Here is a 21329-nt window from a genome sequence, read left to right as displayed (position 1 = left end):
TAAACGGTTCAGTCTGTTTCCTGTATTCGGACCTCCGGCCGCTGGGGGCGCTGCTCACCGTCAGTCTGCTCGAGTACTTCCGGGTTGTCGGTCTGAACCCGGACTTCTGGTCAGCACGCGTGTGGAAACAAGCTGCAGCTATTCCACCAAAACACAGCGACACGTTTAGTCCCCACACGCCGGAGAAGGTGGTCAAAGTTCGGCCTGAAGCGGCGGAGTGAGACGGAGAGTATCTGCCGCCATGGGTCCGGTAAGTTCACACCGGAGAACCGTTAAATCACCGTTAAATGAGCACGTTACCGTGAGGTAGAGTCCGTTCAAGTCTTTACGGTCTGACATCACACTCCGGAGACAGAACCGAGGATTTAACGATGGAGCTCACAGAGACACAAACACGTGATGAACGTGAAGTGTTAACGGGACATCGGCGCGTGTTGTTATTAATGATTTGATTGCGTCAGCTGTGATTATTGATCATAGATATTAGATTAAAGGATGAATTCAGACTAAACCTGCTGAAAAATAACTTCAATGGTTTTAATTTGGACATTTTAAAGACTCATAGTTACACAAATGACACACAAGAAGTTTATAAAATAAATGAAATGTAATATGAATAATATAATAAATGTAGTGTTTATTACTCAGGATAGAATGAACACAATCAGCTGTTTTATTTGACTTCAGAAGAAAACATGAGCAACATAAACCGCAAAGCATTGTGGGAGAAAGCAGGTTTAGTTAAACCTGATCCTGTGAAGCTGGTTATCTACTTGTTCATCAATCTGGTTATGACACGTTCACATAAAGGGGCGTGGCTTAACGCATCTGAACCAATCACAGACAAGGACCAGTCTGATGTCCTCAGATAATTTAATAAATAAAGAGAAAAATATGACATCAGAAATATTAACCTCTCCCCCTCCTCTCCCCCCCCCAGCCCCGTTCTAAGAAGCGTCGCCCGACGTTCCGCAGTCTGTTGAAGACGAGTGGCGTGAAGCTGGAGAACAAGATGAAGAACCGACAGATGAAGCAGCAGAACATCGCTAAGAAACAACGTAAAGAGCAGAAGAAGCTGAGAGCGGCGGTGAAGGACGCCGTCATCAGGACGCCCCACCCACTGGAGACGTACAGGAAGAGACCCGGTGAGGAGGTTCTCCCACAATGCACTGCTCTGGGCCCGTTCTTACCTGATCATGTCTCTCACAGAGGAGGAGGAGTTTCTCCCACAATGCACTGCTCTGGGCCTGTTCTCACTTGATCATGTCTCTCACAGAGGAGGAGCAGGACGAGGAGTTTCTGGAGAGTCTCCCCACGGACATGATGGAGGAGGACGACATGCAGCAGATGACCGCCTTGGCTCGCCACGCCTCCTTCATCACCAGAGACCTGTCATCATGGTAACGCACACACACACACACTTATGTAGGAATCACAGGTGAGGTGATGATCAAAGGCAGTCAGACTGAGGTGTGCTTGTTTCGGGCGTCTCAGCGGTCCGGTGCACGGTGCTAAGAAGAGGAGCTCTGAGGTGGTCCGGGGCTACGAAAAGGTTCCCAGGAAGATGAGGAGGACGGAGGAGAAGGAGGTGATCCACCTGCTGCCCATCAAGGACCAGAGAGGAGTCGTCCCACAGAGCATGGAGAGAGGTATTGATCGAACTTATGTAATTAAATATGAGTTCTAGTTGTCATTAATCAAATCAATGTGTGTGTTTGTAGTCGTCACAAAGCAGCCGGAGGAGGAAGAGGAGGAAGAGGAAGCTGCTGATGAGCCGGAGTTTGAAAACGGTAAGAGTGACATTTGACCCTGAGACCTGTCTCACTGTCCACCTGTTATATCACAGAGAAGCTTTTCTGTATTAAATATGAAGTCATTAGAATGAACCGTTAATAACACAAGTGATATCCTGATCGGGACCAACTTAATACAGTTATTATGATAAACCTTAACATGAATTTTACTATTTTTAATTAACACCTAAATTACATTTATAGTAATTCACATCAAATAGTATAGAGCTAATAGTATCTGTACTATCGTTACTTGCGGTAACGGTATTAACGGTAGCTGCGGTAGCTGTGGTAGCTGTGGTAACGGTAGCTGCGGTAACGGTACTAACGGTAGCTGCGGTAGCTGTGGTAACGGTAGCTGTGGTAACGGTAGCTGCGGTAGCTGTGGTAACGGTAGCTGTGGTAACGGTACTAACGGTAGCTGCGGTAGCTGTGGTAACGGTAGCTGTGGTAACGGTAGCCGAATGTATAACGACGGTTTAAAAAGGTGTTGAAGACAAATGAACCAGGATTCTGGGTTAAAGACTCTCTGGTGTCACTGAGGAGTCGTAGACCTCAACATGTGGACTCTCATGATCTTAAGAGGATCTCATGATGAACTTCCTCCTCAGAGCCGGAGGACTCTTCAGCGCTGACAGCAGAGCAGAGAGAGCAGCTCAGAGTTCACAAGATCAACGAGAGGAAACTGTGCATCGCCCGTCTGGGATCAGCCGTGGTGTCGGACCCCTACAGTAATGTAAGCCTGCACTGAGACTAACTGATCTGAGACCAGACCCTGTGTTTAAAGGAGTAACGTTTGTGTGATCAGATAAAGCGAGTGAAGGAGCTGCGTGGGATGCTGATGGAGTCCGACCCTTCTGTGGCGGTGACAGTCAGGAAGCTGGTGATGGTTTCTCTGATGGAGATCTTTAAAGATGTCGCCCCCACCTACAGGATACGTCCTCTGACCCCCGAGGAGAAGGCCTCCAAGGTAACCAGCATCTGTGTGTTTGAGCAAAGGTTCATGGGATGGTTTGTGTTTGACTCTGGACTTGTTGGTCCTGACTCTGGACTTGTTGGTCCTGACTCTGGACCTTTTAGTCCTGACTCTAGACTTGTTGGTCCTGACTCTAGACTTGTTGGTCCTGACTCTAGACCTGTTGGTCCTGACTCTAGACTTGTTGGTCCTGACTCTAGACTTGTTGGTCCTGACTCTAGACTTGTTGGTCCTGACTCTAGACTTGTTGGTCCTGACTCTAGACTTGTTGGTCCTGACTCTAGACTTGTTGGTCCTGACTCTAGACTTGTTGGTCCTGACTCTAGACTTGTTGGTCCTGACTCTAGACTTGTTGGTCCTGACTCTAGACCTGTTGGTCCTGACTCTAGACTTGTTGGTCCTGACTCTAGACTTGTTGGGGGTGACTCTAGACCTGTTGGTCCTGACTCTAGACCTGTTGGTCCTGACTCTAGACCTGTTGGTCCTGACTCTAGACCTGTTGGTCCTGACTCTAGACTTGTTGGTCCTGACTCTAGACCTGTTGGTCCTGACTCTAGACCTGTTGGTCCTGACTCTAGACCTGTTGGTCCTGACTCTAGACTTGTTGGTCCTGACTCTAGACTTGTTGGTCCTGACTCTAGACCTGTTGGTCCTGACTCTAGACTTGTTGGTCCTGACTCTAGACCTGTTGGTCCTGACTCTAGACTTGTTGGTCCTGACTCTAGACTTGTTGGTCCTGACTCTAGACCTGTTGGTCCTGACTCTAGACCTGTTGGTCCTGACTCTAGACCTGTTGGTCCTGACTCTAGACTTGTTGGTCCTGACTCTAGACTTGTTGGTCCTGACTCTAGACCTGTTGGTCCTGACTCTAGACCTGTTGGTCCTGACTCTAGACCTGTTGGTCCTGACTCTAGACCTGTTGGTCCTGACTCTAGACCTGTTGGTCCTGACTCTAGACTTGTTGGTCCTGACTCTAGACTTGTTGGTCCTGACTCTAGACCTGTTGGTCCTGACTCTAGACCTGTTGGTCCTGACTCTAGACCTGTTGGTCCTGACTCTAGACCTGTTGGTCCTGACTCTAGACCTGTTGGTCCTGACTCTAGACCTGTTGGTCCTGACTCTAGACCTGTTGGTCCTGACTCTAGACCTGTTGGTCCTGACTCTAGACTTGTTGGTCCTGACTCTAGACTTGTTGGTCCTGACTCTAGACTTGTTGGTCCTGACTCTAGACCTGTTGGTCCTGACTCTAGACCTGTTGGTCCTGACTCTAGACTTGTTGGTCCTGACTCTAGACCTGTTGGTCCTGACCTGTATCTGATGTGTGTCATGTGGCTGGTTGCTCTGCAGGTGAAGAAGGACACTCAGCAGCTCAGAGACTTTGAAGAGGGTTTGGTGAGTCAGTATAAGTTTTACCTGGAGGACCTGGAGCAGACCATCAAAGGTACACAACCACAGTAACACACACATTCACAGACAGAGGATCCAGGTACCACGTCAGTGTGTCTCACCTCCACATGTAGACTGGAAGCAGACGAAGAAGAAGCGCAGTCAGGCGGTGGGTTTCCAGTCGTACCTCGGTCTGGCTCAGGTTGCCATTCGTTGCCTCTGTGAGTTGCTGCTCGCTCTTCCTCACTTCAACTTCCACAACAACATCATCGTCGTCCTTGTTCCCCTGATGAACGACTCCGTCAAGCAGGTGAGTGTCTGTGTTACAGGTGTCAGGTATGTGTTCTGATGCGTTCAGGTGTCTGTGTGTTGCAGGTGTCAGGTATGTGTTGTGATGCGTTCAGGTGTCTGTGTGTTGCAGGTGTCAGGTATGTGTTGTGATGCGTTCAGGTGTCTGTCTGTTACAGGTGTCAGGTATGTGTTGTGATGCGTTCAGGTGTCTGTGTGTTGCAGGTGTCAGGTATGTGTTGTGATGCGTTCAGGTGTCTGTGTGTTACAGGTGTCGGGTATGTGTTGTGATGCGTTCAGGTGTCTGTCTGTTACAGGTGTCGGGTATGTGTTGTGATGCGTTCAGGTGTCTGTGTGTTACAGGTGTCAGGTATGTGTTGTGATGCGTTCAGGTGTCTGTGTGTTGCAGGTGTCAGGTATGTGTTGTGATGCGTTCAGGTGTCTGTGTGTTACAGGTGTCAGGTATGTGTTGTGATGCGTTCAGGTGTCTGTCTGTTACAGGTGTCAGGTATGTGTTGTGATGCGTTCAGGTGTCTGTGTTACAGGTGTCAGGTATGTGTTGTGATGCGTTCAGGTGTCTGTGTGTTACAGGTGTCAGGTATGTGTTGTGATGCGTTCAGGTGTCTGTGTGTTACAGGTGTCAGGTATGTGTTGTGATGCGTTCAGGTGTCTGTGTTACAGGTGTCAGGTATGTGTTGTGATGCGTTCAGGTGTCTGTCTGTTACAGGTGTCAGGTATGTGTTGTGATGCGTTCAGGTGTCTGTCTGTTACAGGTGTCAGGTATGTGTTGTGATGCGTTCAGGTGTCTGTGTGTTGCAGGTGTCAGGTATGTGTTGTGATGCGTTCAGGTGTCTGTGTGTTGCAGGTGTCTGGTATGTGTTGTGATGCGTTCAGGTGTCTGTGTGTTACAGGTGTCTGGTATGTGTTGTGATGCGTTCAGGTGTCTGTGTGTTACAGGTGTCAGGTATGTGTTGTGATGCGTTCAGGTGTCTGTGTGTTGCAGGTGTCTGGTATGTGTTGTGATGCGTTCAGGTGTCTGTGTGTTGCAGGTGTCAGGTATGTGTTGTGATGCGTTCAGGTGTCTGTGTTACAGGTGTCAGGTATGTGTTGTGATGCGTTCAGGTGTCTGTGTGTTGCAGGTGTCTGGTATGTGTTGTGATGCGTTCAGGTGTCTGTGTGTTGCAGGTGTCTGGTATGTGTTGTGATGCGTTCAGGTGTCTGTGTGTTGCAGGTGTCTGGTATGTGTTGTGATGCGTTCAGGTGTCTGTGTGTTGCAGGTGTCTGGTATGTGTTGTGATGCGTTCAGGTGTCTGTGTGTTGCAGGTGTCTGGTATGTGTTGTGATGCGTTCAGGTGTCTGTGTTACAGGTGTCAGGTATGTGTTGTGATGCGTTCAGGTGTCTGTGTGTTGCAGGTGTCCGGTATGTGTTGTGATGCGTTCAGGTGTCTGTGTGTTGCAGGTGTCAGGTATGTGTTGTGATGCGTTCAGGAAGCTCTTCCAGCAGGACAAAGAGGGCGGGGCTTCCTTGGCCACTGTGCGGGTCATCTCCGGCCTCGTCAAGAGCCTCGGCTTCAACGTCAGACCTGAGGTAACGAGTCAAACACACCAACAGTGTGCTGATGTCACCTGTTTGATGGTGATGTCAGAGCCCCCCACTGATGTAATGCTGCCCCCCCCCCCCACACACACACAGCTGCTGAGGACCCTGCTCAGTCTGCGGATAAAGGAGGTGCAGATGAAGAAGGACATCGAGGACACGGCACCAAAGAAGAAGTTCATGAACAACAAAGAGAAGAGGAAGAACCTGTCCAGGATGCAGAGGAAGGTAAATGAAGCGCACCTGTCTGCTTCTCTCTGTGACCTGTAGCGTGAACGGATCGCACCTCACAGGAGGTCACTCCGCCAGTTATCCGACCAGCTTTAGGGAGCTAGTGTCCCACAGAGGCCTGTTATCTCACCTGTTAGCTATGAGTCGTTGGGGTTTCAGAATGATTGCCTCCCTGAGAGTCTTGTACGGCTCGGCCCTCATAGGATGTAACCTTCACACCCAGGATGAGTAGTTACGTACAGCGTCTGTACGTTACTGCCTATTGTGACTCACACTGCCGAGTCTTCACCCAGAGAACTCGCCGTCAGCTCCTCTGCTGGAGTCGCTCGTCACTTGTGCATCACAGGTTTCAGGGACAGGAAGCGGGTCAAACTATTCTCAAGAACCAGAGTCCGTAGTTTGAATCCCAGTCACTGACAGAGGGTAAGGCTGCGGGTTTATTAAAGTGTTTTCACAACAATCGCATCATTCATTTCAAGTCAATGAAGCGATGTCAGCGGTTCAGAAGCTAATGCTAACATCCTGCATTAACGGGCTCTGAGAGTCTTTTCTTTTTCTCACGCTGTCTTCTGGGAGCAGAAGTGTCTTCCAGTCCCCTCTCAGGGTGCGAGACCTTTAGTCCAGACTGTCTCCGAGTTCTGCTGCTGCCTTTGATGCTCCTGTTCTCTGCTCTGCCACAGGATGTTTGATGCTGTTGGAGCAGGAAGGATCATGTACGGGTTGAATGACTGTGACTAAAGCGTCGATGCAGCTTACATGTTTCATCACTGATATCATGAAATGAATCAGGTTATATGCGTTCACGGTTATACTTTCATATTATTCCACAGGGGTCGGCAACCGTTACTGTCCAAAGAGACATTTTGTTCTATTTTCCACCAAATAAAATGTGTCTGGAGCCGCAAAAGCCATTTGATATCACAGCTTATGAAGTTGTATATATCGTTACAAAACTATAGAACAAGAATGAAGACAATTCTTGACATTTTATTGCAATTGTACCTGATATAACAATATCAAACTCTGATGAAGAGGAGAGTTTCTGCAGCAGCTGAGGATTCGCTCTTTGTCGCTCATCTCCAGCGTGACACTGTTCAGCACATGCTGTGTGTTTGTTGTGGAAGCACACAGTAAACCAGCATCGTTGGCAGTGAAAGCAAATGAAGACGTCCACGCAGAGTCAAACTCTCTATTTTCCTCCGTGACTTTTATTTTTCTGGATTTATCCATTGATAGTGTACAGAGGGCGGGTCTGAACATCATGATTAGTCACCTTCAGGGAAAAGGATTTAACTGCCTGTGGGAATAATTAACATGTAAGATTCTGTTCATTCTTGCTTATAAATTATATTCTCTCTGAACACGTTTCTCTTTTTGGAGAACGTCATGTGAGATAACTTCTTCTATCAGCGCAGTTCTCCTGCTCTTCTTTCTATTTCCTCGTCTCAGCCCCGTGTGTCACGCGTGTGTAAACCTCGCTCGAGTCACGGAACTTGTCAGAATACTCGTTTGATTGGCTGAGCTGCATCACGTGATGTGATTTGCAACGCATTGGTCGGTGTGTTTCCTGCACCACCGAACAAGTGCTGTAACGGCTGAATAAGAGGCGCCGGTTAAAGTTTGAACTCGGTGCCCAATAAGTATAATTCCGAATTATCTATCGGATTTTAGTTCCTGGGTCCGGATCCGGTGCGCCAGTTGGGAACCTCAGGGAGCCGCAACAGGTTGCCGACCCCTGTTCTAACCGAACACACACACCTGTACAGCTGAAAGTAACCTGTGTGTGTGTGTGTGTGTGTGTGTGTGTGTGTGTGTGTGTGTGTGTGTGTGTGTGTGTAGTGGAAGAAGGCTGAGGAGAAGTTGGAGAAGGAGCTGATGGAGGCTGAAGCCTCTGAGAGCAAAGAGAAGAAGATCAAGCTGGTGAGTTGAAAGCAGACAGAATACATTTAAAGTTTAACAAAGAAACTAAACTCTTCCTCTTCCTCAGCACACAGAGACTCTGAACATCGTCTTCCTCATTTACTTCAGGATCTTAAAGAAGGCTCAGAAATCTGTTCTTCTTCCTGCTGTTCTGGAGGGACTGGCTAAGTAAACAAACACACACACACACACACACACACACACACACACACACACACTACTGTACAGTACTGACTGTGATGTCACTTCCTGTCAGCTTTGCTCACCTGATCAACCTGGAGTTCTTTGACGACCTGCTCAACGTGCTGCAGAACCTCGTCCAATCAGGAGTGAGTATTCAGTTTGACCCCGCCCCCTTAACGAGCCAGCGTCAGACCGACCAATCAATTAACTGATGGTCCTCATGTCAACAGGGTCTGACCAGTCAGGAGAGTCTTCACTGTATCCAGACGGTGTTCACTATCCTGTCAGGACAAGGTCTGTCTGTCCTCATGTTTGTCTCAGGTGTCTGTCTCTCTGTCCTCATGTCTGTCTCAGGTGTCTGTCTCTCTGTCCTCATGTCTGTCTCTCTGTCCTCATGTCTGTCTCAGGTGTCTGTCTCTCTGTCCTCGTGTCTGTCTCAGGTGTCTGTCTCTCTGTCCTCATGTCTGTCTCAGGTGTCTGTCTCTCTATCCTCATGTCTGTCTCTCTGTCTCAGGTGTCTGTCTCTCTGTCCTCATGTCTGTCTCAGGTGTCTGTCTCTCTATCCTCATGTCTGTCTCTCTGTCTCAGGTATCTGTCTCTCTGTCCTCATGTCTGTCTGTCTCAGGTGAAGTCCTGAACATCGATCCTCTCACCTTCTACTCTCAGCTCTATAGAATGCTGCTGAGGCTCCACGCAGGTCAGAGCTCACCTTCACACTTCCTGTTCACTGATCCACATCACATGACATCACACTCACATCTGCTGTCCGTCTGTCTCAGGGGTGCCCAATGATGACATCATCATCGTGCTGCGCTGCCTGGACGCCATGCTGACCCGCCGCAGGAAGCACGTGAGCCTGCAGAGGGCGATGGCGTTCGTGAAGCGTCTGAGCATGCTCAGTCTGCACGTGCTGCCCAACGCCAGCGTGGGGGTCCTCGCCGCCAGCAGAGCCACCGTGCACGTGAGTGTGTTCATCTACAGAGCTGTGCAAGTACACAAAGTACACCTTTATTTACTGTGTGTGTGTGTGTGTGTGTCTCAGGCGTTTCCTAAGTGTGACTTCCTGTTGGACAACGAGGTTCAGGGCAGCGGCTTCTACCTGCCGGAGCTGGACGAGCCTGAACACTGCAACGCCCAGAACACGGCACTGTGGGAACTCCACACACTGCAGGTACTAGTACACACTGCAGGTACTAGTACACACTGCAGGTACTAGTACACACTGCAAGTACTAGTACACACTGCAGGTACTAGTACACACTGCAGGTACTAATACACACTGCAGGTACTAGTACACACTGCAGGTACTAGTACACACTGCAGGTACTAGTACACACTGCAGGTACTAGTACACACTGCAGGTACTAGTACACACTGCAGGTACTAGTACACACTGCAGGTACTAATACACACACTGCAGGTACTAATACACACTGCAGGTACTAATACACACTGCAGGTACTAGTACACACTGCAGGTACTAATACACACACTGCAGGTACTAATACACACACTGCAGGTACTAATACACACACTGCAGGTACTAATACACACACTGCAGGTACTAGTACACACACTGCAGGTACTAATACACACTGCAGGTACTAATACACACACTGCAGGTACTAGTACACACTGCAGGTACTAGTACACACTGCAGGTACTAGTACACACTGCAGGTTCTAATACACACTGCAGGTTCTAGTACACACACTGCAGGTACTAGTACACACACTGCAGGTACTAGTACACACTGCAGGTACTAGTACACACTGCAGGTACTAGTACACACTGCAGGTACTAGTACACACTGCAGGTACTAATACACACACTGCAGGTACTAATACACACACTGCAGGTACTAGTACACACACTGCAGGTACTAGTACACACACTGCAGGTACTAGTACACACACTGCAGGTACTAGTACACACTGCAGGTACTAGTACACACTGCGGGTACTAGTACACACTGCAGGTACTAATACACACACTGCGGGTACTAGTACACACACTGCAGGTACTAATACACACACCTGTCCCCGTACAGAGACACTACCACCCGGTGGTCCGGAGGATGGCGCTCCATCTCTCTCACGGAGCTCCCAGTGACGGCTCGGCGTCTCTCGGAGTGGAGCTGAGCCGCAGGTTTGTCTTAAAGGGACAGTACCTTCATTTTATGTCTTCATGTTCTTTTAAACGTGCTTTTATTTCACCGGTGTGTTGACTTCCTGTCCAGGTCTCCGGTGGAGCTGTTTAATCTCTACAGCGTCAAGGACATGACATTCAACCCCCCTGTAGCTCCGCCCGGCAGCAAGAAGAAGGTACACAAATCGAACTCACCTTCATACGTCTTCACCTGTCGATCAATGCGACTCGTTGATCGATCATATTTACTTTTGTATATTTATTGATTCCTTCAGGACCGGTTTGTGTTGGGAGCGATGCTGCTGGACGCAGATCTACAGAGACGAGCTGAGAGAGTCCTCGCTGAGCCCGAGGAGACAGAGCTGGACTTTACCACAGCACACTGACACACACACACAGTTCTAATCATGAGTTCATGTTTCAGGTTCAACTTGTTCTTCACATTGAAATACATATTTTATTGTTGTTTCTAAATCTCCTGTTGTACTTTGATTGTCTGAGTAAAGAGTTTGTGGTAATACTGTGTTGACTCAGAGTGTTAATACTTCTGATACGTGAAACAAACATCTGAAGAAGGAGAGAGCTTTACTTGTTAAAGAGACACTGATCTGTGATCAGATCTTTATTGTGGAGGAACATGAACAGCTTATGAAGTCACACTGAACGATGACCTCATACACCCCCCCCCCCCCTTCTGGGTCTCAGGACGTCTCACAGCCTCCGGTCTGGACTCTGGATGAGTTGTGGGTCCTCTGTGGTTCTGGTCTGTAGGTCCGTCCACTCTGTGATGAGACGATGTGCGATGGCGTGTTTTGGAGGAAGCCAGAAGGCGGGGGGGGGGGGGGGGGGTCTCCTCTCTTCACCTGTAGAGCACAGGTGATCTCCTCCAGACTGAACCAGCGGGCGTCCTCCAGCTCAGTGAGGTCCACGGATACCTGGACACAGCAGGTCACATGACTGAGTACTACAGGTAGTAGTACCTCAGGTATTAAGGTAAAATGAACCCGTAGAAATATCTTCACTTAACAGAAAGACTGAAGGTTCGGGGGGTTGAATATAATGTTCTATGTTTTCATTAGAAACCTTTTACATTACGTGAAGTTCTCCGACATGCTTGTAAAAGGAACCTCACTGTGACCGTTAAACCACCTTTAATTTGAAAGGTGTCAGAGCTCACCTGAGAGTGGGCGGAGCTAACTGAGGTGTCAGGGCTCACCTGAGAGTGGGCGGAGCTAACGGCGGCGTGGAAGCCCATCATGAAGGAGCTCTGAGGAAAAGGCCAGTGCTGAGAGGAGCTGTAGGAAACACTGTGGACCTCCAGACCCACCTCCTCCGCCACCTCCCTACTCAGGGTCTCCTCCAGAGTCTCACCTGGAACCACCACAGAGAGACAGACGGGTGATTAGACAGGTAGGACTGTAGACAGGTAGACTGACCCATGTCACAGAACCCGGCCAAAGCGCTGTACATCCCCCGAGGGAAGGTCGACTGGCGGCCTAATAAACACCGTTTCCCATCAGACACCAGGACGATCACCACCGGAGACATCTGGAGGAAGGAAACAAGCTGGTTTGGAGGTGATGAGAACTGGTCTACAGCTGGTTTGGATCTGGTTCTGGTCTACAGTGGTACCTTGGGGTAGTAGATGATACCGGACCGGCTGCAGACTCGCTGACTTCCTGCCTGGTTCCGGTGGGTCAGTTCTCCTGTGGAGCTGCAGAAGCCACTGGTTTGATGCCAGCGTAGCAGAGCCTGACCCTGAAGGACGGAACCAGAACCAGATACCTTAAGAGACTCTGAAGGTTCATTCTACATCAACGGTCGGTCAGATTAAGACACACACAGTACTATATGTACTACACACAGTACAGTAGTAGTACACATAGTACAGTAGTAGTACACATAGTACAGTAGTAGTACACACAGTACAGTTGTAGTTACCCACCTTGGCCACTAGAGGTGCCTCTGATCCCATCAGAAGAAAGGCCTTCCTCAGATTGATGAAGGTTCCTCCACACAGTTCTTCTACTGAGGCCTGATCCAGTTCTCCTAGAACCCCAAACAGACCAGAACACGTAGACTGGTGCATTCAGGGACTCACTAAACTGTACGGAGTTCACAGCGTTTCAATGCAACAGTATTTTAGTTTAAATGTTCTTACCGACGTCCAGACAGAACTGGACCTGATTCTGTTCAGAGCAGCCAATTAGAACCGACTGCTTCAGCAGGGTTCTGTCAGAACAGAGACTCTCCAGGACCGACTGCACGTCTGGAACCCACAACACAGAATGTTTGTGCCTCAGGTTATGGTTCTCTCTGAGGTTCCACGATGTGACTTTGTCCTTCATTCTTCTTTTTCACTGACACTCTTTTCAAAGTTCTCTAACTGTAATGACATTGCTGAGCTTTTGTACTCGTGGTTCTCCACCTGTGGTTCTTGTTCCTGTGTATCTGTAATTGACCTGTGGTTCATTTTGCTGAGGTTCTCTGATCTGTACCTGTGGCTCTATACTTATGGTACTGAGGTTCTGTACCTGAGGTTCTATGTTCTGTACCTGAGGTGGTCAGTGTAGCTGGTCTAAAGGTTCTGTACCTGAGGTTCTATGTTCTGTACCTGCAGTTCTCAGTGTAGCTGGTCTAAAGGTTCCCTGCTGAGTGCGTTGTAGCAGAGGAGACAGACGGTGGAACAGGAACATGTGACTGTTCTGCAGTGCTGCAGCACACAATTCATCATCCTCCTTCAGCCTGTTCACGTACCTGAGGATCAATCAATCAATCAACGCACCAAACAATCAACTGATCAACCAACCAATCAACGCACCAACCAATCAACGCACCAATCAATCAACGCAACAATCAATCAATGCACCAACCAATCAATCCACCCATCTATCAATCAATGCACCAACCAATCAATCAACCCATCAATCAATCAACGCACCAATCAATCAATGCACCAACCAATCAATCCACCCATCTATCAATCAATGCACCTATCAATCAATGCACCAACCAATCAATCAACCCATCTATCAATCAATGCACCAACCAATCAATCAACCCATCAATCAATCAACGCACCAATCAATCAATGCACCAACCAATCAATCCACCCATCTATCAATCAATGCACCTATCAATCAATGCACCAACCAATCAATCAACCCATCAATCAATCAACGCAACAATCAATCAATGCACCAACCAATCAATCCACCCATCAATCAATCAACGCACCAATCAATCAATGCACCAATCAATCAGTTACTGAACCTCATCCTGGAGACAAAGTTTGAGCAGCAGCAAGCTGACAGACTGCCAATCTTCAGAGGTCTCAACATGGCCGTCGCTGAAACAGTCTGAAGCCTAGCTTAGCACTAAAACAGGAAACAGGGGAACTGTTAGCCTAGCACTAAGACAGGAAACAGGGGAACTGTTAGCCTAGCTTAGCACTAAGACAGGAAACAGGGGAACTGTTAGCCTAGCTTAGCACTAAGACAGGAAACAGGGGAACTGTTAGCCTAGCTTAGCACTAAGACAGGAAACAGGGGAACTGTTAGCCTAGCTTAGCACAATGACAGGAAACAGGGTGCTTATAGGAGAGGACATGTTGAGAACATGTTGTTGTGTAGAGAACCACAATGCAGTGTGCACAATCCGACATAGCTGGCATACAAATAAACCAACATAAATAATAAATGTTTGACTTTGTCTTCAGATGACGGGGTGAACGCTGACTCATCAGACCGTCTGGAGTCACGACAGTACGGTGTGTTTCTATACCTGCAGTCTCTTCTTCACGGAGTCTGTGACTTCTTCTCTGTTAGGACGTGTTTCCGCTCCCAACAGGAAACAAGTGAAGAAGAGAAACTTCACTTTTTATCATTTTATAATTCAGATAATCAGATAATTCAGATAATAATGATCATATATAGTGAATATCGTGAACAGTTTACATGTATTATACTTTATGTTTACATAAATTAAATGGAGTAATACAATGTGTTTTTATAATATATAATATGAATCATTTCATTTCAGACTCCATTCATAGAACTGACGTGTTTATCAATGAATAAACGCTTCTCTTTAATAACAGTATCACCTTAAAATGTATTAAGTTTTAACAACTGTTTGTTTTTAAATACTAGAGGACTACATCTCCCATCAGGCTGTTCGGCGCCACACGTGTGTCGCATAGCTTCTGTTAGCATCATAGATAGTTTGTCATCATGTCGGTGTTTATGGATCTAAACCTGAGCTTCACCGCCGAGAGGAGCCGCCTGAAGAGTCTCATAGAGACCGCGGCTCACCGTGAGTCTCCTCCTCTAAAAACACTCTTTAACAGCCGGAGTCTGGTGCCTGTTGACCGGGGCGCTAACAGAGCTAGCACCGGGACAGGGTCTCATAAAGACCGGGGCGCTAACAGAGCTAGCACCGGGACAGGGTCTCATAAAGACCGGGGCGCTAACAGAGCTAGCACCGGGACAGAGTCTCATAAAGACCGGGGCGCTAACAGAGCTAGCACCGGGACAGAGTCTCATAAAGACCGGGGCGCAAACAGAGCTAGCACCGGGGCAGAGTCACATAAAGACCGGGGCGCAAACAGAGCTAGCACCGGGACAGGGTCTCATAAAGACCGGGGCGCTAACAGAGCTAGCACCGGGACAGGGTCTCATAAAGACCGGGGCGCAAACAGAGCTAGCACCGGGACAGGGTCTCATAAAGACCGGGGCGCTAACAGAGCTAGCACCGGGACAGAGTCACATAAAGACCGGGGCGCTAACAGAGCGAGCACCGGGACAGAGTCACATAAAGACCGGGGCGCTAACAGAGCTAGCACCGGGACAGAGTCACATAAAGACCGGGGCGCTAACAGAGCGAGCACCGGGACAGAGTCACATAAAGACCGGGGCGCTAACAGAGCGAGCACCGGGATGGAGCGCGGTGTTCAGGGTGCTTGTTCTGGACCTGAGTGTCGGTACCGTAATGAACCACAACTTATTGATTAATTAAGTTGTTGATGTTTTAGGCCTCAGACACTCGACTAATCATCCGACCAGACTCAAACATCTCTCTATTTACAGCTGATGTTATCAACAATATAACTGAGAATTACACATAATAAAGATATTAAGTTAAATGTAAGCCCATGACTCATCACATCTATGAAACGTTTATCTTGTTGTTGGTAACAAATAGAACAAACTTCAACACATTAGTGAAACAAATAACTTAAAGTGAACATTCGGCGACACAAATGAACAAAAAGACAGTATTTTAAAGAGATAACCCTAAATATGAACAGAGCAGAGTGAATGTTGTAGAAACAGAACCAATGATGACGTCATTGAATCAGATGCATGCTCACTGACTAATAATATTATAATAACATTACATAATAATAATAATACATTATAATTAATAATAATACATTATAAATCATAATAATTCATAACAATAAATAATTGAATGATAATAATTAATAATGTGTGTTTGTGTGTTTTCTTCCTCAGTCGGTTTCTCCACAGTCGCCATCAATTACGTGTTTGAACCGGCGACCAAAAAGAAACAGGTGAGTGTTTACATCCAGGAACTCAGTCAGAAACACAAACATATGTATTTATATCTATATATACATCAATATTATATACGTATGTATATATATATATATATATATATATATATATATGTATGTATATATATATACGTATATATATATGTATATATATATATGTATATATATATATATATGTATATATATGTATATATATATATGTATATATATATATATGTATATATATGTATATATATATATGTATGTATATATATGTATATATATACATATATATATATATATATATATATATATATATATACATATATATATATATACATATATATATATACATATATATATGTATATATATGTATATATATATATATATGTATATATATATATATGTATATATATGTATATATATATATGTATGTATATATATGTATATATATACATATATATATATATATATATATATATATATATATATATATATGTATGTGTATATATATATATATATATATATATATGTATGTGTATATATATATATGTATATATACGTGTATATATACATGTATATATATGTATGTGTATATATATATATATATATATATATGTGTATATATACGTGTATATATATATATATATATATATATATATATATGTGTATATATACGTGTATATATATATATATATATATATATATATATATATATGTGTATATATACGTGTATATATATATATATATATATATATATATATATATACGTGTATGTGTGTGTATATATATATATATATATCTACGTGTGTATATATATATATATATATATATATGTGTGTGTATATATATCCATCCAAATTAAATAAAAGTCCTCTTCTACCGTCCTTTCTTAATTAAATGAGTAAAACATAAACGGTCGAGACTCGCTTTTATTTTGTAACTCAGTTTTGTTTCCTGTTTGCAGGAGATTCCGATCCCGACGCCGATCAAAGAGCTGATTGATGAGCTGCCCGTCGTTCAGGTATGAAGATGATGAAGATGAAGATGACTGGTTGTGTTGTCGTTTACGTCTGCCTTTGTCTCCGTCAGGGTCGCTATCGTCCAATCAGAGTGCTGAACCGACTGACCGTTGTGATGTCAGACTCCAGTCACTTTGTGAGTGTTGCTCTTATTTTGAAATCTTTCAGGATGTCCATGACAGATTCCTTCTTCTCATGAATCTTGTTTCTCAGTAAAGTTAAACCTTAAAGTACCAACGATGTGCTGATCATGATGTCATAGATTGATCTCTGATGACCTCATGTTCCTACAGCAGGGCACTGAGATCACCTTTTAATGATAATGTGTGTCTGATCACATGTCCGTGTGAACTATTCCTCACAGTAATCATGAACAATGATCGTGTATTTTATTCAAAATCACATCTGTTATATTTCTGTACAAATGATCACTTCTAACTTTTTTTATGAAATGATGAACTGTCACATCTTCATGTCTCGTTTGTACGAACCACTACTTTAGTAACATGTTTATACAAATGATCAGTGATGTCAGAGTGATGTCAGAGTGATGTCCGGCCAATCCAAAGACCAGGATTGTAAACTATTAAATGTAGTCATACAATGTTGACTGGCCCCGCCCACTCAGTGTCAAAAAGAGAAAGTACTCTTGAGCAGTTTGTGCTTAAAAAGCGACGAACCAACAGTTTCTTTGATCGACTGATTGACGAGTTACTGCTCAGCTTATGATGATGATGGAAAGAACAGAGGAGGAAGGATGTGATGAAGTTCAAGATGTCAGGATGTCGGCCATTGTATCTGCTGCTCTACAGGAATGTTCTGATCGTTCAGGGAATCAGTGTCCTCAGAGGACGACCCGCTGTCCTCTGAGGACAAAGACACAAAGTGCTGATAATCAATAATCTGGTGTGTGTGTGTGTTCAGAGGCCTAACGCTGCAGAGTATCGTTGTTTCGACCTCCTCTCCGTCCAGCCAACCACAGAGAAACTCTTCCATGTGAGTATTAGTTATACTAATGTACACGCTGCTGTACACGCTACTGTACATCTTAATGTACACGCTGCTGTACATCTTAATGTACACGCTGCTGTGCACGCTGCTGTACACGCTGCTGTACACGTTGCTGTACATTCATGTGACAGTTCGGATACATAAAGTACAACATATTGTTATGACGAGCCAACCATACTCACAGTAGCAACAACATTCAATTACTGCTTTTGACATACTATAGAATATAGAATAAGACTGAGTATTGTTACTGCTGATTATACTGCAGTACTTTCACTAAATTAGCTTCATAGAGTTTAAATGGTTGATCTGTTTTTACTGACGTTAATACTGTGTGTGTGTGTGTGTGTATGTGTGTGTGTGTGTGTGTGTAGGCGGCCTGTATGATATATGATGTCGACATCATCTGTATCTCAGTGACAGAGAAACTTCCATTCTTCTTCAAGAGAGCACCGGTCAACAGGGTGAGATGGTTATTGTTATCAGCGTGATGGTTGTAACTAATACTACTGTCATTATTACTTATATGTATATCTATATACACACATATGTATATATCTATCAGTGCTGCCCACCCCATTAACGGACAATATGCATATCGACAAAATCAATGTAATGAACAAACTCACAAGAACCAGTCAACGATATTTATATGACCACAAATCAATCCAGCAACTCTGAAGCGCTAAAACAGTATTCATCCGCACACTGAAGAGCACGAGCCATTCAAATATTATTACATCAGAGGGAACAATATCAAGCAGATCATAGAAACACCACCACAGACACATGAACTCAGTAACGCTGCAGATGTAATACACAAAAGCACTTCACTTACCAGAGCTGCTGTTCACCCAAAGACAAAGTCCATCCTCCTTTCTTTGACTCCACAGAGTTCAATGGTTGAACAGAACATCTGTGCGGTTCAGCTCCAGCAGAGGTTCTCCTGTGAACGTGTTGGTTGGAGCACCGTAGCTTGTGAGCGTCCTGCCGTGCTATGGTGTCGTGTTGCTGCCTTGGTTAGCCACCTCATGTTAGCGTAGCTCCAAACACCACGACGCTCAGTCGCAAATGAAACGCATTCTAAGCCAGAACATGTGCAACGCTTCTCCGCCGCTGTCAGCAGGAACACCGTTGGTACAAATCCTTCTCCTGCCGACCCTTTGACGCCATGTCCAGCTTTTCTGGAAATGTCCTTCTCCAGAAAGACGTCACCAGTAACTCCTCCTCCTCCTCCTTCAGCCTTTGAGTGTTAAAAAAACAAAGCTACACTAAACATGTCATAACTTCTTACATATCTTTCAACTTGAACTGTTACTACGAATACTAAGTTCTACTTCAGCTTCACAACAGTCATGCTCGCCCACTGACCAATCACAGCGCACGTAATGCTGACGTCATTATAGGCCAGCTAGCAGCTCTGACACGTCAAAGAATACGCCCAACATGTCAAACTAGAGATCTGATTGGTTGAACACTGTGACAATCAACAACATCGTCCCCGTTCACTTAAAGTGCTCATGATGCACTTGTGAGTCTGCAGGCCTCTGGCTCTGTTCTACCTAGAGACACAGAGGTGAGATCTGATTGGATGAAAGCTCTACTTCAAACAAGCTGCACTGGAAGCAGAGCAGCTGAGGAAGACAGGAGCTGTGCAATGAGAACATAAGATAATGGGGAAAATATGTTTATAAATTATCATACATGGAGTGTATTTATGAAATATTATTAAATTATAAAATAGACATAACTTAGTGATTCTGTTCAGGCCAGCAGAGAAGGCTTGCAGGCCCTGACGGCCCACCACTGGTGTGTGTACGCATCGATATAGTTAGTTAACTTTAGTGTGTGTGCGCGTGTGTGTGTGTGTGTAGGCCGTAGACAGAGGAGTGGTGTTCGAGGTGTCGTACTCAGCAGCCATCAGAGACTCCACCAGGAGGCGCTACACCATCGCTAATGCCGTCTCTCTGATGGAGAGCTGTAAAGGGAAGGTACGTCCTTTTTGTCCCAAACGGCTTCCGTCCGTTTGTTATGATGTAACGGTGATGTCAGAGGAGGCGGAGCCTGAAACTGTCTCTGTCTTTCAGAATGTGATCCTGTCCAGTGCAGCTGAGAAGGTCAGTGATCAATCGGTTAATAATCAACAATGTGTAATCAGTTTACCATCAATATACAATGTGTGTGTGTCCTCAGCCTCTGGAGCTCAGAGGTCCTTATGACATCACCAACCTGTATCCTTCCTGTTGGTTCACCAACAACCAGCAGTCGTCAACAGAAACACTGCTTCCTGTGTGTGTGTGTGTGTAGGTCCAGTACTCTGCGTGTAGTACTCTGTGTGTCCAGTACTCTGTGTGTAGTACTCTACATGTCCAGTACTCTGTGTGTAGTACTCTACATGTCCAGTACTCTGTGTGTAGTACTCTGTGTCCAGTACTCTGCGTGTAGTACTCTGCATGTCCAGTACTCTGTGTGTAGTACTTTATGTAGTACTCTGTGTAGTACTTCCAGTTGTTTTCCTGATCTTTTCTCAGAGGTTTGTTGTTCGGTTTGTCCGATCGAGACGCAAAAGAAGCCGTTTCTTCTACTTGTCGATCAGTTGTACTACACGCAGGTAAGTAGTACTACTGCCATCTGTACTGTCACCGAGGGCTGAATGTGGTTTTAATGTACATACAGCTGCAGGGATTGTTGAATCATATTTTGGTTATGAAACATTATCATTGATCAACATGTCTGCTTATCAGAAACCAGGAAGTCGGCCAGCGGCATCATGTACACCATGAAGACCTGCAGTGAGTCCTCCAGCCAGCAGGAGGCTCCACCTGCTGACTGTAGGTTCACACTGTTGATTTCTGATAATCGAAGGCTGATCAATACTGGCTCTGATGACAGGTGGGATTCAAGTGAGTGAAACTTCTTTTTGTTTTTTATCCAAGCAGGTGAAGCTCCTGCAGCCAAGAGAGCCAAACATCACCTGACTGACTGACAGCTGAGGAGGGAGGGGCTTCTGGAGTCATTCAACAGCCCCATTCTGTTTTAAATATATATATTTTTTTGACAAACTGTTTATAGACAGAAAATCAATTGATATTGAACTTCATTTCCGTTTTCATTGAAACTCCAGAAACACCATCTGATGTATTATTGTTGTTCAGAATGAGTCATAAGTAATTAAGCTTTAGAAGAATTTGTAAAATAAACCTCAAATGAGATGAA

At 45.4% G+C, this 21329-nt stretch overlaps 3 protein-coding genes across 4 annotated transcripts; 2 read left to right on the top strand and 1 right to left on the bottom strand.

Moving 5' to 3' along the window:
• The first annotated feature begins 105 nt into the window (after positions 1–105).
• noc3l (NOC3-like DNA replication regulator) lies at positions 106–11045 on the top strand. The gene is made up of 21 exons (XM_079292729.1): positions 106–250; positions 941–1145; positions 1277–1400; positions 1495–1649; positions 1722–1790; positions 2405–2529; positions 2602–2763; positions 4117–4210; positions 4290–4465; positions 5903–6031; positions 6137–6268; positions 8111–8191; positions 8259–8359; positions 8448–8520; positions 8605–8668; positions 9000–9071; positions 9154–9335; positions 9417–9545; positions 10425–10522; positions 10614–10698; positions 10798–11045. Exons 1-21 carry the CDS (start codon positions 242–244, stop codon positions 10906–10908), a joined length of 2376 nt encoding a protein of 791 aa, XP_079148855.1. The 5' UTR covers positions 106–241; the 3' UTR covers positions 10909–11045.
• Positions 11046–11232: 187 nt separating this feature from the next.
• nudt13 (nudix (nucleoside diphosphate linked moiety X)-type motif 13) lies at positions 11233–14352 on the bottom strand. Its single transcript, XM_079292789.1, is given in 11 exon segments — positions 11233–11370; positions 11373–11457; positions 11739–11893; positions 11959–12070; positions 12155–12280; positions 12468–12571; positions 12684–12791; positions 13137–13279; positions 13796–13899; positions 14230–14272; positions 14306–14352. Coding segments are annotated over 9 exon segments (1038 nt in total). The 5' UTR covers positions 13864–13899; positions 14230–14272; positions 14306–14352; the 3' UTR covers position 11233.
• Positions 14353–14705: 353 nt separating this feature from the next.
• Positions 14706–21329, top strand: rpp30 (ribonuclease P/MRP 30 subunit). Of its 2 annotated transcripts, none has more exons than XM_079292669.1 (12): positions 14706–14836; positions 16039–16097; positions 17048–17104; positions 17173–17238; positions 18027–18098; positions 18488–18577; positions 19988–20104; positions 20201–20230; positions 20307–20344; positions 20645–20724; positions 20858–20944; positions 21053–21329. In XM_079292669.1, the coding sequence occupies exons 1-12, from the start codon at positions 14755–14757 to the stop codon at positions 21097–21099; spliced, it is 825 nt and encodes a 274-aa protein (XP_079148795.1). In that variant the 5' UTR covers positions 14706–14754; the 3' UTR covers positions 21100–21329. The 2 variants fall into 2 exon arrangements, with proteins under 2 accessions (XP_079148795.1, XP_079148794.1); XM_079292668.1 differs by having other exon boundaries at positions 21050–21329.

Source organism: Melanostigma gelatinosum, assembly GCF_949748355.1.
Source record: "Melanostigma gelatinosum genome assembly, chromosome: 21".
NCBI lineage: Eukaryota > Metazoa > Chordata > Actinopteri > Perciformes > Zoarcidae > Melanostigma > Melanostigma gelatinosum.
Note: the sequence above shows the minus strand (reverse complement) of the source record. Positions and strands in the feature narration are given on the sequence as shown.